The following is an 18619-nucleotide window of genomic DNA, read 5'->3' as shown; positions in this document are numbered from 1 at the left end:
CTGCCTTCCATTGAGGATCTGTATACTGCACGAGTCAAAAAGAGGGCGGGTAAAATATTTACTGACCCCTCACATCCTGGACACAAATTGTTTCAACTCCTACCCTCAAAACGTCGCTACAGAGCACTGCACACCAAGACAACTAGACACAAGAACAGTTTTTTCCCAAACGCCATCACTCTACTAAACAAATAATTCCCTCAACACTGTCAGACTTTCTACTAAATCTGCACTTCTATTCTACTAGTTTTTCTCATCATTCCTATCACCCATTTCCTCCCATGTTGACTGTATGACTGTAACTTGTTGCTTATATCCTAAGATTTTTATTAATATTGCTTCTTCATTGCTTATTTGACCCCTTGACAATCATTAAGTGTTGTACCACATGATTCTTGACAAATGTATATTTTATTTTATGTACGTTGAGAGCATATGCACCAAGACAAATTCCTTGTGTGTCCAATCACACTTGGCCAATAAAAATTCTATTCTATTCTATTCTATTTTTATGTGTAAAAAAACAAATAATCCTCTCTTGTACTCATTTCCAATTTCCCTGCTCCATGGTGAATTGGGAGTGGAGATGGCCAAAGGGAAGAATTACCTACAGAATGTGATTACTTCCTGTCTATCCCATAGAGCAGAGAGAATGAAGAGAAAGACATTTCAAGAGAATACTATAAGCTGTTACATAGCACATCTTTGGATCTGAGCCCTGAGATGCCAATACAATTGCATTGCTTTAAATATATAGAAAACAGTAAACAGGCACAAAGTACTCTTTTCAGCCAATGTCTCCTTTGTGTGACCCATTCCCACTGATGGTATAAAAGCATTGTTTTCAATGTGCAGAACTGCAAACAGCTGATTCTCTTGAGCTCTCTTTCCAATCTCTCTGTTCTACAAGTGAGGAGGGGGAGAGCATGTTATATCTGTAAGCAAAGTCTTGTTTGTCTGATCCTTCCTCTCATACCACAAAGTGGAGAGATTGGAGAGAAAGAGATTTCAAGAGAGAAAGGTATTTACTCTTTTACACATGAAGAACAATACAACCATGAAAGGACCAAGACATAGGACAGAAATTGATCACCCCATCCCCTTTGCAGGACGAAGATTGGAAAAGAGGAGATTTCAAGAGAGTAAACTGTTTGCAGTTGTTTTTTGGGAAACATGAAACAAGCATTGGTGTTTTTCTGCCTAACTACTCTTCCATGAACCCCATTTTTATCCAGCACTTTAATAAACACTGTCTGCAAATTAGATAAGTTTTAAGTCCCTAAATGTTATTTTAGTTTTTTGCAGCTACTACTATGTTATAAATTACATGTGATTCAGATTGAACAGTATTTGGGAGCTGATTCATCAATAGAACTCCATTATTTCAGAAATGGTTTTGTAACTTTTTTTTTTTACAAATCAATAGATATCAATTGTTTTTTAAAAGGACATTTCCATAAATTGTGCCCCTAAAGAATACGTGATGAAAACCTAAGAATGATAAAACGAGTCAATGTTCATGGCATTTATATACAGCAGAATTGGAATTTTAGATAATTTAAATTAGTATTTATTCAATTGGCACCATTAATCAGAAGAAACTAGAAAATTATTCATTTTTCCCACAGCTATGCCACTACTCCAATCAAATTCCTGAAATGCTGATATTATTTAGGTATACAAAAATTCAGAATTTGGAGACACTTTTTATATAACTGAACAAGCAGTAATGCATATACATATATTCACTCATTCAATCAAAGTTTTATTTTCCTTTTGATCACTTTAAAATATGTACAATTCCCCACCAAAAACTTCTGCTCTACTGAATCACCTAAATTACCAAATATGGAATATCTCTTCTCTACACAAAAGGCCAATTAACTGCAATTTATTGTACCTTATACTTATTGAAATTTCATATACTGTACATCAATCACAATCCATAGAATCAAGACACAACTGTCTTTTGTGAGATTTTAAGGAAAGCATGCATAGGATCTTTGGAGAGGGGCGGCATACAAGTCTAATAAATAATAATAATATGTTCAAATTTAATTACCAAGTTCCATAACTCATTTATTTTGGCTTCCTGCCATGTAATTAAGTAGATTTAAACAGTTTTTTTCCCATTAAAAACAACATAGAAGCATTATTTATATAGTGATACCATGTCTTACAAACTTAATTGGTTCTGGGACGATGTTTGTAAAGTGAAAAGTTTGTAAGACGAAACAATGTTTCCCATAGGAATCAATGGAAAAGCGATTAATGCGTTCAAGCCCAAAACTCACCCCTTTTGCCAGCCAAAGCGCCCGTTTTTGCGCTGCTGGGATTCCCCTGAGGCTCCCCTCCATGGGAAACCCCACCTCCAGACTTCCGTGATTTTGCGATGCTGCAGGGGAATCCCAGCAGCACAAAAACGGGTGCGTCGCTGGCAATGGAAATCCGGAGGTGGGGTTTCCCAGCGAGGGGAGCCTCAGCGAAATTGCAGCTTCGCAAAAACACGGAAGTCCTCGAAACCCCACCTCCGGACTTCCGTGTTTTTGTGATGCTGCGATTTCGCTGAGGCTCTCCTTCTATGTTGTTGAAATGGCTAACATATCAAGATTTATTAATATGGTACATAATAATGGAGAAATTAGGATGAAGTCAAGAAAATAACTGACTGCAGAAGTCAGGTTTCAGTAGTTTTTTTATGTACAATTAAAAAGATTTAATATCCATTAATATGGATAAATATACAATTGGAATTAAAAAAACAAAACGGAATTTGAAATTAAATTATACCCATGATGATGAATATATAACAGCAAAAATATATAAACTATTGTTAATATTTGAAATAAGAAAGTGGGCTATTGATTTTGGATAGAACGAAGAGATTACACTTGGGAGAAAAGATGAGTAACTGGGATTAAATTTATACTGTATCATAATTTAAGATATTTCTTTCTATAAAATAATGCATCGTTGGTACAATGCCAGACAAATTATTAAGAATATACAAAGGCGTTTCAAGGTAGTGCTGGGAATTTGAAAAGCATGAGGAACATTTTATTATGCAAGGTAAAATCGTGAGAAAGCTAAGAAATTCTGGGTATGAATTTACAAGAATGGTGCAAACAATTGCAAGGATTTATATTAACTGCAGAAAAAACAATTGCTGCCAATCTGCCTTCCACTGAGGACCTGTATACTGCATGAGTCAAAAAGAGGGTGGTGCATCCCTAAAAATGGTGCATCCCTAAAAATGCCGCTACAGAGTACTGCACACCAAGACAACTAGACACAAGAACAGTTTTTTCTCAAATGCCATCACTCTACTAAACAAATAATTCCCTTAACACTGTCAGACTTTTTACTAAATCTGCACTTCTATTCTACTAGTTTTTCTCATCATTCCTATCATCCTTTTCCTTCCACTTAGGACTGTATGACTGTAACTTGTTGCTTGTATCCTAAGATTTTTATTAATATTGATTGTTTCTTCATTGCTTATTTAACCCCATGACAATCATTAAGTGTTGTACCAAATGTTTCTTGACAAATCATATTTTCTTTTATGTACACTGAGAGCATATGCACCAAGACAAATTCCTTGTGTGTCTAATCACACTTGACCAATAAAGAATTCTATTCTAATTCTATATTATGAAGAAAGCAGAATTCTTTTTATTGGGACATATGGACAATGAATTAGAAAAGTCTGTAAGTCCACACAGAACATATGACCAGATAAAGTGCAATGCTTCCACTATCACAACAGTCCAAGAACATGGAGATGGTCCCTTTAGCGCCTTTTACTCTGACCGCTAGGCAACTGCAGACTATGCTGTCTCTTATCTATTACATCTACTCATGGTAAAATTATTTTGTATAAAACTGCAACAAAATTATTGTATGCACAACAGAATACAATTCTCACAGTGAAGGGAGAGACTTTGAAAATATGAAAATTTGCAAAAACTGCAAATCTGACCTGCTTGATCAGACAAAAGAAAAACAGCAAAAACTTTTTTGAAAGTTTGGAAATCTTCCTTATGTGGACTTTTTGCTGAAAGTAGAAAGGAATGACTTGGATTTATGAATTTGAAGATTTAAAAAAAAAATTAAATGAGAAACTGAAGGAGATTGCATAATATCTAAGAGTGAGAAGGAACAATAAGATTGTAATCATATGTTGAAAATAAGATTGGAAGTCATTCATATATTTCCTAACTTGGAAGGAGGGGCTTTTGCCCTTTTTCCTTTTATTTTCCTTTATATTTGTGTTTTACCTTGGGAGGAGGAGGGAGGAAATCTAAATCTATTAAAAAATGGAAAACAATAGTGAGGGTGACAAATAGTGACCATGTGATGATAAAATATTGTGATCTTTGTAATTGTGAGCCAGTTGCCAATTATCTGAATTGTGATCATGTGATTGTGGGGATAGCTAAATGTTTACATTTGGCTATAGTTTCCAACACAGAAACAATCACACAAATACTGTCCCCAGTTGAAGCTAAATATATATTCTAACCTGCCTGAAATGCATTTATTGTTTACAACTTATATGTACATAATGCTAGTTTCAAAAAACAATTAGAAATTAGGATAAATTATATCATTACCTGCAACTATCTTTCAAAGTGAATGTGGATAAGGCCCCTATTTGTTCAGTTACTATCCCTCACTTGTAGCCCATAGAATATTGTTGCTGCTGATGCCCATGCTCCATTACATTGTCCAATAATGCAATTGATATATTATATCTAACTGCGCACTTAAGTCCACCCTTGTTCTCTAAGGGATGTTTCAAAATGAATGCTTACATTTATTGATAAGAGTCATGTACAGAACTTGGAATACTGTACCAGATGATGACCTTGTCATCTCCACAGGGATTGATTACACTTGCTGTTACACTTCCCATGTTTTATATCTTTACTGTCTGCACATGCCCAAATGAATTCTCCATAATTATTACATAACGGTGCAAGAGCCTGTATATTTCACTTAATCAGTAAAATACAAAGTAATTACACTGCCGAGGACCATAAGATCTTTCTGGTCTACTTTGCACATAGCAAAGCATGCTATATTTTTGAAGATTTAATTAAACTTGAAAATAAACAATATTATTTTCCTCTCCATGACCAACAGAACAACATCCATCAATTATTTTCTATGGATCTATTGCATTAAATTACCATGACTCCTGCTGCTCTTTCCTATCTGCAGTAGACACAGAGCTATTGTCAGAGCTAGCTGTTTGCAGGCAAAGCCAGCTCTGTGCAGGGAGATGAGCACACTAGAAAAAGAAATAGGCTTCTGGGGACAGTCTGAAAGCAGACTAGTGTTGAATCAATTAACCAATTGCTCAAACTGAAGTCAGGGCCAAGTCTGGGATATTCTAAAGCAGGGGAATTTCCCCATCTTACCTTACAGGTGCTGAATTAGTTTCTAAAGTGTTCCATTTTGATAAATGATACTGGCTGTATTCATGTATGACCCAGAAAGCGTAACCATACTTAGAGAACCAGGCATTTTGACTTTATTTTCAAAGCCTATGACTGAAATATCTGGCATTTAACTTAGATGTGGTAGACAGCAAAATCAAAGATAGGAAACAAAATTCCAACCTGTCTATAAATTTGTATACATTATTATATTCCTGACATCTGATTCATGATTTTTAATGGAATTAATTCACCTGCTGATGTTTTTGTTTCACCTGATCCATGAATCACTCACTATATGAATCAAGTTTCTTGACGATGTGCAATAAAAAGCAACCAAATGAGTATCAACAAAAACATAATTGCTAAATATGACATCTACTAACCATCAAGGCCAAAGGGACCATGGACTAGGTCTTCACAATATTAGAAAATGCTAGGTAGGATTGGGTTGCAACTATTTGCATGGTACATTATTCCATAGAGTAGGATCACCAGTACTCAAGTCCACAACGCAGAGAGAAATTCTTGGATAAAATAGGTATATTCAACTCTGACAAACTGTTCTTCATTTATCATATAGGTAGGTCATACTGAGCTTTAAAAGTGATTATCAGAACTTTAATTAGACTTTAAAACATATTGGTAATTGATGCAGCGATCTTCAATTTTGTGTTAATCTACACAACTGGATTATATTAGTAGCCTAGCTCTCATTCTGTACAGTTACAACTTCTGAGTCATCTCCACAAGGCCAACATGTCCTACACAGCATTACAGTAGTCCAGGCATATGGGATTCAAGGTGTGATATACTGTCACAAAAGCATCATCATTTTGACCAGGAAGAACAGAAACTAATGCACTGCTGGATCAAAGGCAGCTTAGTCTGGACATTCCGCCTACTGTTTAAGCATGAGCGTAAATTGTATAGAACTCCCATGTCACAAATTACCTTTTCAGGGGGGAACTGAAACTCTGCCAGAAATAATTACTTGTACCAATGCCACCAGATATTTGTTGATAAACAGCAACTCTGACCTGGGAGAATTTAATCTTCCACTAATCTCCAGTCATTGGTTCGGTATTTTTCTAGTATTTTCAGCTTGGTTGGAGTGTCAATGTATAATAGAGTATCATCAGCATACTGATAGTACTTCACACCAGATCAACAGATGACGTCTCCCAGAAGCCTTGTATAATTTTTTAAGAGACTGACTGAATCTTCCGGTCACGAACATTCAGATTTAGAAAACAATTCTTCTGGTTAAGTAAAATGACATGAATCACATCGTTAAAAAAAAAAAGCAACCAAGCTTCCAGAGTTTTTGTATTAATTTGTTACTGAGCTTCGGAATAGTTTTACATAATGGTCCCTACTTTTAAATATGGTTGACAGATCTGTGATTAGTACAGACATTTTCTCTCTGAACTATGATGGATTATAATATTCAGACAAATACTGTACTGCTTATGCATTCACAGCCTTTCTATGTCAACATCCTCCAGATATGATAAAATATAATTCTTAATACACTACTGACAATGCTGTCTTTGTCAGTTATACCTGATGAAAGTTGCACTGAACTAATCTAGGAGCATCATTTTGTGCCATATGAATGTAACTGAAACTCTATTGATATTATGAATTTATCCCATATATAATCCATTTAAACCAAAGTAATAAACAAAACAGAAATAGTTCTTAAACCAACTGATAATTAACATTCTGGCCTCTGGAAATATCCTTCTAGATTTTTTTTAAAAAACTGGAAGGTAGAACAGATCAACTGCAACTATGAAAAGAATCCAGAAGCAGCATAGAAGAAAGCCATTTCTCCCAGCCTCCTAGCACAACACACCTCACAAGATCATTGTTGTCGGAAATGAGATCAGGGAACATACCACATTGAGACAAAAATAAGGACATGAATCTAATAAATAAATAACAGAACAAGCACCTGATACCAAGACAATCATCAGTAGACTTCTGCAGATTGTAATTACTGGCAAGCTTGTAACTAAAAACATAGCTTAGTTGTACCTTAAGCTACATCTTTAGGCCATTGTTGCACCTTTAGGATATTAAAGATGAATCCAAGTACCATGTGTTTCTTGTCCTTGTATGGGACAGCAGCCTACAGCTGTCACTTTTTCAACTAATTACTGTAGAACCTTTTCAAGGATTGTTTCATGCAGTAATTAAGATGGGATATAATTAAGCCACTGTAACTTTACCAATTTACTGGCTCAGAAAAAATAGTAAGAGGTACTGTCAACTAGTTGCAAATGTTCAAAAACAATCTCCACCAGTCACTATATTTAAATTCAATGATAGCCAAGACCAAAAGCTCTCTCAAAAAGCAACTCTGTTGTAAAGTAACTAAACAATTAACAAATGCAGTCATCTATTTACAAACACGAGCATTTATCTGGATTTTATTTAACTATCTTAAGGAAACTTAGTATATTTAGCCAAATACAAACATATGTAAAATAAAGTCAATCTGCATTCATTAACCATTCTAACTGATTTTGATTCAAACTTTACCATGGTTTCCACATGATTACCTGAAAGCCAAATTTATTTATTCTACTCAAACGTGATGTAAAGATAAAGGCAAAACTGGAATTTAGCTGATTGTTCTGCTATTAACTCATCTCACAGAATTATTTTTGTTGGAAAAATAGAAGAAGGTATATTGGATATATGCTACCTTGAGTTATTTATAAATATAATAAAGATGGGATATAAATAAATAAACAAATAAATAAATGTTACCTAAATATAAACTTAACAAAAATGTGTTGATGTATAGGAAGTCTTCAACTTACCCCCTTAGTTGAACCTGAAATTGCTAAATGGGATAGTTATTAAGTAAATTTTAACCCATTTTATAACCTTTCTTGAAAGAGTTGCTAAGTGAATCATTCACATTAAGTGAATGATACTAAGTGAATCATTAGTATTTGATAATACTAATTATCAAATTAGTAAAAACAGTTGTTAAGTGACTCAGGTTTCCCCATTGACTTGGCATGTCAGTAGGTTGCAAAAGAACATGGGATACTGCAATTGTTATAAATATGCACCAGTTACTAAGGATCTGAATTTTGATTATATGATCATGGGATGCTGCAATGGTAAAGTATGAAAAATGGTCACGAGTCCCTTTTTTCAGTGCTGTTGTAACTTCAAACAATCACTAAATGAATGGTTGTAAGTCGAGGACTAATTGCATATCTTTAAGTTTCTGGATATTTACAACTCCGTGTGCAAATTTACAATAAATGATTTCACTGTCTTTAAAAATCAATTTTTTTTACTAAACGCTAAGCTGCCTCTAAAACTAACCTATGGTAAGAGTTTGTTCAAAGAAGCTTTATACTTGTAAGGCTTTGATACAACTGCATATTTGTAATGCACAATAAATGAAGATATATGTGTATATATCTTGTGTAGATATATGTGTATATGTGGGTTCTAAAATTCTTAACTACGGGTTTGCATGCCCGCGTAGCATGCCTAGAAGCATCCCTGGTGGGTGGCCAGAGCCTCCCGCCATTGGCAATGCCGGTTCTGAGAACCGGACCAAACTAGGAGATACCCACTGCTGATGTGTATGCATCATGTGTGTATAATGGTGGTCAGGACAATAAATATTATTTACTTACAGTATAATTTTCTGTATTCATCATTGCATTAATACAACAATGTGAAAGAAGACAAAACAATTTGCCTTCATACATCATCATACATCATATTAGGTATATAATTTTAATGTAGTTGTATATTAAGGTATCTGAACATCCATTATCTTACTACTGCTATGAGATAAAGGTATTTTTAATGCCAGAATATTGCAGTAGAGTGCAATATGATAGATGAGATATTCCTAATACATAATCATTAAACCACAGTATTGTGTGTTAAAAGTTTTGGAAGAGTGATGCAGATAAAGGAAGACCGGTTGGATCTATTAGAGTTAACTGGTAAACTACTTCTGCTTGTACTCTGACTTGAAGACAGACCTATTCTGGAGACTGAATTTACTGCATTTAATTAAACAATTGATAAGAGAGTAAATTAAGAAACAAACATAGATTTTTGACCAGGACAATCTATTTACAACTTTTGGTATGATTCAGGATAGTTAAGGTGCCATTTTCTACAAGTAGATTACAATAACAGAGAGTTTTGAAACTTTGATTTTGTTCTGTTTTACTATTATTGTTTTTCCTTAAACACTTTGTCAGTATATCAAACAGAAGACAAGTCAATAAGTTGTTAATAGATTTAGTAATTTAAAATTTTTGAGTAGGCCTGTTTTGCAACAGGTGGAAACTGATGTTGTAGTAATATATATTACCATATTTTTCGGACCATAAGACATACCCTTTTCCTCCCTAAGAGGCTAAAAATTTGGATGCATCTTATACTCTGAATGTAGCTTTTTTGAAGCTTTTTTTTTAGCCCCAACTAGCTGCTAATGATCTTTCCCGCTCTTAACTTGCAGGCTTTTTCATTGTTTCTCTTTGCAAAGAATGTTTTCCAAGCCCCAAGTCTTTGTAGGTTTTTTTCCCATTGCTCTACGTGCTCCAAATGTTTCTTTCCAGCCCTATCTAGGTAGTAACAATGTTCCCAGCTTTAGTAGCTTGCAACCTCTTTCATTGTTACTCTCTGCAAATAATGTTTTCCAAGCCCTAAGTCTTTGCTCTACTTGCTCCGAAAGTTTCTTTCCATCCCTAATGAGGTGCTAATGATGTTCCCAGCTCTTACCTGCTTGCAAGCTCTTTCATTGTTATTCTCTCTGAATAATGTTTTTTTAAGCCCTAAGTAGGGGATAAAATAATGTGCTGAAATTGATCATACTAAGGACGCTAACCAGATGAATATCTGGTAGGCAGATATTTTCCCCTATTTTCCTCCCCAAAAACTATACTCTTATAGTCTGAAAAATGTAGTAATCAGTACTCAACTAGAAGGGGTAATATATATAAAATATGGTTGTGATTGTTGCTCTGATGCATCTTTTAAAATGTTTTGATTGTTTTGTATTTTATGGGGTTTTTTCTATTATATCTTCTGGGATTTTGCATTTTGTATTCTAAACTTGTTCTGAATAAAATAAAATAAAAAATTGGGGGGTGGGGGGAGAAGAGAAGTGAAAATACTTATTACCCAAAACAACAGCATAACATATTTAAAATGGCAAATTAAGTATGAGCATCCATTCATGTAAGAGTGAACCACTAAGACCTTTTAAAAACATTTAGGTATGGAGCCAAATGCACATAGTCCGTAATAAGGCATATCAATAATATATCAAGCAACATGATGCAGAATGAAGTCTGCAAATCTGGTCTAATAATCAAGAGAGGGTCTGCCATAATTCCTACCTCTGTACAAAGTTCATGGGGCATGGATCAGGTAACAGGACTTCCCAGGGTGGTCGTACTTTATGAAGTACCTACCAGATAACTTTTAAAGGCCCAACTTGGTTAATATTTTGTAAGCAGATCAAATCAATTTTTTTCAGTGCGAGTTTGGCTCTTAGTTTGGAACCATGATGGTGAACCTATGGCATGTATGCTACAGGTGGCATGCAGAGCCCTCTCTAAGGGCATGCCAGCCATCACCCCAGTCCAGCTCTATTGCGCATGCGCAGGTGCCTCCAATGGCCAGCTGGTCTTCAGGTCTCTGCCGCACATGCGAGGGATGCATGTGGGGGAAACGTGTGTATGTGCATGGGCAGGATGAATGCATGGGGGGCATTTGCATTGCATTTTGGGGTCTCGCACAGTACCCCATGCCCCTTTTTCATTTCCAGGTTGGTGCAGGAGGCCTTCAGGCCAAAAACAGGGCGCCAGGGTGCCACGCAAGGCCCTCTTGCACCCTAATTTACCAACCTGGAAGCCAAAAATGGATGAGCCATGCAGGGCGCATGTGAGTGCAGAGGTCATCACCTGTGTTTGCACGTGTATGAACAGGGGTCACATGCACAGGGGTGGGGCAGGGTGCATGTGGGGGTTACACACTCATACGCAGGGGTGGGGCGCATGTAGGGATGCATATTGCATTATGGGTACAGCCAGGTTTGTGCTATCACAGGTATGTGTGTGCGTTTCTCGCATGTAAAGACAAAAAGGTTAGCCAACACTCATTTAGAATATTCAGTTTCAGAAAACACCATGTTTATTGATGATCTTCTGAAGATGCTTTAATTTTGTGAACTTCTTTTCACTTTTATTGTTCAAATCTTTTTTTATATCCTGAGTCTCTCATGATTGGGACAGGCTATAAATACTGTTAAATATATACTAAAAAGACTGTGGGACCTAAAATACAACTAGTGTTCCTATAGATGCCATGTTCCAATAATTGCTACTACTAATTATTATTAATATTCTTAATAGTTGAAAATTAAGCAATGCACTAAATATCCTATCCTGATGGATATGAAGATCTACATGAGGAACAACAGACTTCAGCTTAACCCTGGAAAGAAGACTGAGAATCTTTGGGTTGGTGCCTGGCCAGTTATAGGACTATAACATTTTTAGTGCTGGTATTGGATACCCTAGACCCAGTGTGCAATCTGGCAGCTTTTCTGGATTTACAATTCCTGCTCAAAAAGTTAGTGACAGTCATGGTTAGGATGGCCTTTGCACAACTTTATGTTATGTGCCAATGGTGCTCATTAATTAATTGGCTAGTCATCTCCCATATGGATTACTGCAATGTATTCTATATGGGGTTGCCCTTACAGACTATCCAAAAACCTTAGTTGGTGCAAAATGCAGTGGCTCAGTTATGTGTGCTCCTAGGATACCAATTATTACACCTCTGGTCTATGAATTGCATTGTTTGCTAGTCTGCTTCTAGGTCCAATTCAAAGTGTTGTTGTTTGCTAGTCTGCTTCTAGGTCCAATTCAAACTTTTCATGACATGGGGGGGGGGCAGGTTATCTGAATGATAGCTCACCTCAATTACATGTGCCCTTCAAATCCAGCATTAAAAATGTGCTATGAACCCCACTGTTAAGGAATTACATTTGGTGGGCCTGAGAAGGCATGGCTTCTTTGCCATGGTGTCCTCCTTTTGGAACATTCCTCCACCCCTTAGTTTACTTTCCAGTAAGTTCCTCAAAATCTGGCAGTGTCATCTCAGGACACCAGTGGGATATTGAAGTGACTGGCTAAATCAACTATTCTAATGTATAGCTTACACTTTTAAAAACTTTTAAATAATGAATTGCAATTTTTTTTACATTTTATTTCCATATGTTTGTTATATACTTCCCAGAATCAATTCCAGTGAGATGGATAGCTTTATAGATATATAGATATCTAAAATCTGGAAAATTATTTACACTAGGAAATTTAAAGTACACCCCCCAAAAAAGTAAATTGGACCGGGAGATGAAATTTACCTCCAAGTTCTAAAAAGATACACATCCTAATATTGAGTGAATGAAATAACAAGAAAGTTATTACACTAGCTTATTTATAAGAATGCCTTCCATTATATATATCACAGTAGGAATACTTAGTTATTAGTATTATCTTAGAAATACTCACCTTTTATGTGTACAACAAAAAGAACTAATTAAAATTAATATTAAAACATAAGAGAAATTTCAGTAAGCATCAGTGTTATATAGAATATCTGAGTTTTAAAATCAGATGAACTTGCTCCCTAGTTCTAAAAGGCATGTCTATTTTATTTTAAACCCCTAAGTTTTAAATTATTATTACAATTTCAGTTAGTTATAGTTGCAAAACTCCATTGTACAGTATAACTCTTTTGCATATTTTAATAATCTATGGCATTTCTTACAAAATATTTATCACTATCAACAAAAAATATTTGAGAAGGGAGGTTTTATGTCTTAAAAATTCTGAATGTGTTTAAAATATTTATTGAAAACAAGTTTTCAACAAAATCTAATTTATGTATTATTAACCCATCTTGCACATACTGTACATTTAATGCACATTCTTATATTTGTTGACAATGTTAATGGGAGATATGTTTTATGAAGAACTACAATATGATAAGGCAGCTCTGACTCCAAACGGAAAATTTTATCTTATTATTATCAATAATATACAGTTTACATACTTACCTGGGATGGTAAATGAAAATTACAAGGACAGGAAAATTAAACAGTCTCCAAACCTTTGTCATGTGATAGTGACCTAGAAAATATTAAATAAAATAATATCAATATTGTAGCAAGGCTGATGGAACCCTAAACTTACAACTTATTTTGCTTCACCTTTTAACCCCCCAACATTAAGTTGTTATTAAAATGTGAATCAGAGTGTGCTTTGAGAAAATAAAAAGTAGAACGCTAAATAACTAACAAAAGAAGCATCATGCTTATAAAAGGACATTACGACTAAGCAAACAGAAGGATTACTTATTTTTGTTTTTCCTTCACTCTCTCTGTCTTGGACCACTATATCTAATATGTATATCCAAAATGGCAAATACCAAGAAAGTTGAACTTACACTGAAATAAGAATCTAAACAGGAAGGAAATTCTCTTGATGTGCACATGTAATTTTTCAATCATGGATGTAAATATATTTAAACTATTTCACCATCATTCATCACCACCATCTACCAAATAAAATCTGGTCTGGGATTCAAACTGCAGAGTGGAGATCTACAGAGGAGAAACAGTAACACTGTAGCATACTTCCTGATTAAAATACCTTCCCTTTCCTCACCAAGAAAATCCAAAGAAAGAGGGAAAAATAACAAAGATTTGACTCCTACCAGCCCAGAGAAAAGGAAAAGAGCTTTTGCTTGCAAACCACCCCCACCCTGCTAGCCACCTACCCCACCATGCAAAGTGTAGGCAGGGCCAGCAGGGTCTGAGGGTGACGGAGAAGGTTATTAAATATGGAGAGCAGCAGAAGAAACCTAGGGCTTCTCTCTCTCTCTTTTTCCCTTCTGGTCACCATCAAGTTTGCATCTTAGTTACAAAATGTCGATCTTAAAGGCTGACAAGACAAGAGGGAAAGAGAGTGAGGAAATGAGAGTCCATCTTGCTGGGGTGGGGGTGGGTGCTTAATGAAAGGCAGTCATGCAATACAGTATGTATAAATCTGAACCTTCCTTGGGGAAAAGTCTACAAAACACCTTGCAGGAGGGCCTGAAGCAGAAGAGAGAAGGGAGAGAGAGAGAGAGAAGCAGGGGTGCCCAGAGAGGGGGGATGCCAGATCTGCCCCGATCTTCCTCCTCCACACTCTTTGCCTGAAATTGCCTCCCCAGCGATATTTGGTGAATCACACTGGCAGAAAACACCTCCCTTCTGCCGCTGCTCTTACTTCCCTGCTCCTCCCCTCCCGCCCCCCGCGCAGGCCCAAGCTATGATCCCGCGGCTTCTGCTGCTGCCACCGGGGAAGAGGAGAAAGAGGTGCCGCTACTGAAGCCACATGGAAACTCAGAATCCGGTGGTAGCTCCATCTTTTAACGCGTTGGGGGACCGACGAACTGGAAAGGGGGAGGGGATATAAATGTGCGCGTATACCCCCCCCCCGTCTCCAAACATAAGTAAGCGTCTGGATGGGTAATAAACTGTCTCTACCTCCCTCGTCCATAGGATGAGAGCACGGATCTAAACGTGTCAAGAGTAGGACAGGCAATGGTTTCAAAACCCCAGGCCAAGTGACCGTCCTATAAGCAGCCTGCTTCTTTCCTTTCCATACTCACCCGCCCCGCATGTCTCTGACAAACTTTCCGACATCTACCGGCAAGTAGTCGCTAATTTGCCCCTTGCACTTTTTAAAGAGAAACAGAAAACGAAAAAATAAATAAATGAACTAATCTAGAACCAAACGCTTATCGTGACATGAACGACCGCAACACGGGTATTTGCTTTACTCCTCGCCCCCCCTTTATTCCCCCCCCCCAGAAAAAGGAAAACGGACGGTAGCGTTTCTGTCTCCGCCCCCCGCCCCCCACAAACACACACTCCCCTCGGTCGTACATGTTGCCTGAGCTTCTTTTTGCACCGTTTCATTTCACCTTCCTCATTCAACGGCAGCAGCGGATTGTTACAGAGATATGCCTAACACCAACCTACTTGCTTTCTAGATCCCGGGATTAAGGAGACGTTCTCCGTCTCCACCTCCTTTTGCTCAACTGTTTGTTTGTGTTTATTTCATTTCATTTTTTTTTTTAAAGCCCCGATGCTGGATTCCGGATATGCAACTTTCATATAAAGCACCCGGGAGGAAGGAGAGAAGAGGGAGGAAGAAGAAGAGGGCAGGATGCAAGTCTGATTTCTGTAATTTACCATCGACCCGATCTCGCAGCAGCAAATAACAGTTTTACCACCCCGTCTGCTGGTTGAAACCTCAAATAACGCCTCCAAGACACAAATTCTTCTTCCTGGGCAAATAATCTGCAAGTTTTCTGTCATCGCGACCATTTGGCGTTACAACTTACCTTTAGAAATAGGACTTTAAACTGCCAAGGCCTTCCTCTCCCCCCCCAGCCTCTCTCGCTCTCCACCTTAAACTTATTGACACAACATAATCCCACATTCATGCAAAATCCTGACACAGCCTCTCTCCTCCTACGTCCTTTCCTCCCTCCCCAAACAATCTCTTTTATTCTTTCCCTCGGCTCGCACTATCTCCCTCCCCCTTTTTTTAATTTTAAAAAAATCGTCTAATAATTGCACATTTTGTTGTTTGTGTGGCGGACCGGAGGGAGTGAAAGTGCTTGCAAGATATGGTTCTGTACCGGAAAATGCCGATTCCTAACTCACAAGACTAAACTGAACCCCGCTAGATGGCTTTTCCACCCCGCACCCAGCTTCTCTCTTCCCCCCTCGCCGCCCACTCTGACACAAAACACGAGCCACGCAACGCAAATAAATCAACGCACCAACATGCCCCCGCCAGCTCCGTGCCTCCACTCTTACAATTAAGTTTCATTTCTTGATGCCCCTGTCAAGACCCAGACACACACACACACACACACACACACCGGGAGAAAGGGAAGGTTGCTCTCATTCCTCCGCTGGGCGCCAGCTTTTATTTTATTTTTCTTCTGCTCCCTCCGTTGCTGCCGCCGCCGCGGCTGCTCCTGTCTCTGCGTGGTGAGAGAGGTGCTGCTTTTCCAACGCCGCCTGGCACTGGCTGGCCTACCCTCGTCCCCCTCCCGCGCCGCCTTTCCTCCTAATGCATTGCATTACAAACTCACCTCTTTCCTCCGCCTCTCCCACCCACCCCACAATCCCGGCGGGCGCGCGCGCACACACACACACACACACACACACACAGCACGGAACCCCCAACCCACCATCCGCTGACCTTCTCTCGGGCTCCCCCATCCAAAGTTTCAGGGGACGGGCGAGCGTTGAGGCGGAAAGTGAACGGGAATTGAGGCAAGAGGCAAAAGGACGTCAAAAGGTCTGCGCCTTCCTCTGAAGGATTCCAGCCTGCCGGTTGTGGCGGCTATCGCTGCTGGCGGCGGCGGCGCTGCCTGGCGGAGTCCTTAAGGGGTTGCCCCAATGCTTTTAAGTGAGTAATAATAGAAAGGGAAGTGTTGGGAAGAGGTGCCTGTTCTGTAGAGTCGCTCAGGGGAAAAAGGGGGAGACTGGGGCACTTACCTCCCACTTGTGTGTGTATGAGAGATAGGGAGAGAAAAAGAGTGGCCACTCAGTGTTTCTTTATGTGAAAGTGAAGAAGAGAGAAGCTCCGAAAAGAGCTCACCGCACACTGTTTCACATACAGTACATGTAAAGCCTGAGACCGAAAACATTCATTTTTATAGAAGAGCGCCTGCTATTGGTTCGCCGACTGAAGGACAGATTAGCCAGCCATACAGCTCGCCTGTTACACCCAAAGAGAAAAAACGCACGCCAACTACACTCACACGGAGGCGCACATTATACGGCCCCGTATACCGTCTCCCGCGCGCGGCGCGTGCACGCGCAGGCACACGCAAAAGCGACCGCTTACCTAGAAATCGGTCTTTCCCAGACCTGTGGGCAGTTTTGGTGCCAGGGGTCGCAGGTAGAAAAGAGAAAGGGGGAGCTCGGCTCTGAGAAGAAACGGGCGCTCGTACCACGCGCATACCACGTCCATTAACTGACGTGGGATGATCTCTTGGGTCATAAACTCCCAAGTCACTTAGACCTAGAAGTGGGTTTCTTGGTCGCCGGCATGTGGTGCCCCACGGAAAAGCAGGGCTTTGTGTGACGACTTTCAAGGGGCAGCTGGTAAACAGTTGCCGCGGGTCTGAATTTTAGTGGCGGTTGCAGAAATGACTCCAAGCTGGACTGCTCCCGCAGAGGCCAACAATCCCGAAAGGAGAAGTTCACAACGCCCAAAATGCCTCTTTTGAAGGCGCTGCCGGGCAGACGGATATTTTCCTACTTAGAAGTAACACCTCTACTCAGAAAGGGAAAATGAGACTTTACTGTCAAAAGCTTCCCGGTCAGGGTTAGCACAGCAAAACGATGAGAAAGCTGCACAATTCAGATTTAAAATATATTTGAGATGCCAACTCCACCTTAATATAGGAACTTTTAAATCACTGCTGGGAAAAACAGTGATGATTATTCAGACATTTCATTACAGCAAGACCCTTTATTATGGCAGATTTTCTGTGGATTACAGACAACTTCATATTTTGTATCTGGTCAACTCCTTCCTATGTATTTTGTACCTGATATATTGAATTTTAGTCCACTTTATTGCATGGCTCTTTTCAGATTCACTGAAGTTTTCCGTATGCTTCAACAGACTAATATGGCCGATCTGCTGGAAATCAAATGTAAACCGGCAACCTATGGTTGAACCAACATGTTTTATCATTAATATCAGACTTATGTCTGTTGGCATATTTTAAAGCTTGCCTAACTGGCCTAATCCATTGTACATACTGTATATTGTGATATGGAGTTTGCTTGAATACCTTGAATTTGTGATAAATGTGTACAGTATATCATATCAGCACAATATTGAACTGGAAGAGTAGCTATGAGGAATTTTCAACAATAAGTAAATATGTTTTTTCCGACCCACTTGGTTACATGCAGTCTGATATTAGAAAATATTTTAGCATCAAGTTTTCTGAAATATGCAACTATTCAGAATAATAAATATAATAAATGTTCCCCTAACTACTAATAACAATTGAACTGT

The 18619-nt window shown here is 38.4% G+C and overlaps 1 protein-coding gene across 19 annotated transcripts in view; it reads right to left on the bottom strand.

Moving 5' to 3' along the window:
- The window catches only part of BBX (BBX high mobility group box domain containing), a 117801-nt gene extending 99991 nt beyond the window's left edge, over window positions 1-17810 (bottom strand). The window contains exons 1-2 of one of the 19 annotated variants that reach the window (XM_070750132.1): window positions 17432-17810; window positions 13573-13645 (exon numbers count right to left, since the gene is read on the bottom strand). Coding sequence is in view for 7 of the 19 variants with exons in the window: in XM_070750114.1 (XP_070606215.1) it covers window positions 13573-13645; window positions 17432-17546 (188 nt within the window). In the remaining 12 variants the exon portion in view is untranslated. Of the gene's footprint in view, window positions 1-13572; window positions 13646-13961; window positions 14185-15170; window positions 15421-15908; window positions 16279-16454; window positions 16708-16780; window positions 16961-17079; window positions 17207-17431 lie in introns of those variants that run through there. The other 18 variants (XM_070750114.1, XM_070750127.1, XM_070750125.1 and 15 more) reach the window with 18 other exon arrangements.
- Between the last annotated feature and the right edge of the window lie 809 nt (window positions 17811-18619).

This window comes from Erythrolamprus reginae, chromosome 4 (assembly GCF_031021105.1).
Source record: "Erythrolamprus reginae isolate rEryReg1 chromosome 4, rEryReg1.hap1, whole genome shotgun sequence".
In the NCBI taxonomy this organism is placed as follows: Eukaryota; Metazoa; Chordata; class Lepidosauria; order Squamata; family Dipsadidae; genus Erythrolamprus; species Erythrolamprus reginae.
This window is presented reverse-complemented; position numbering and strand designations above follow the sequence as displayed.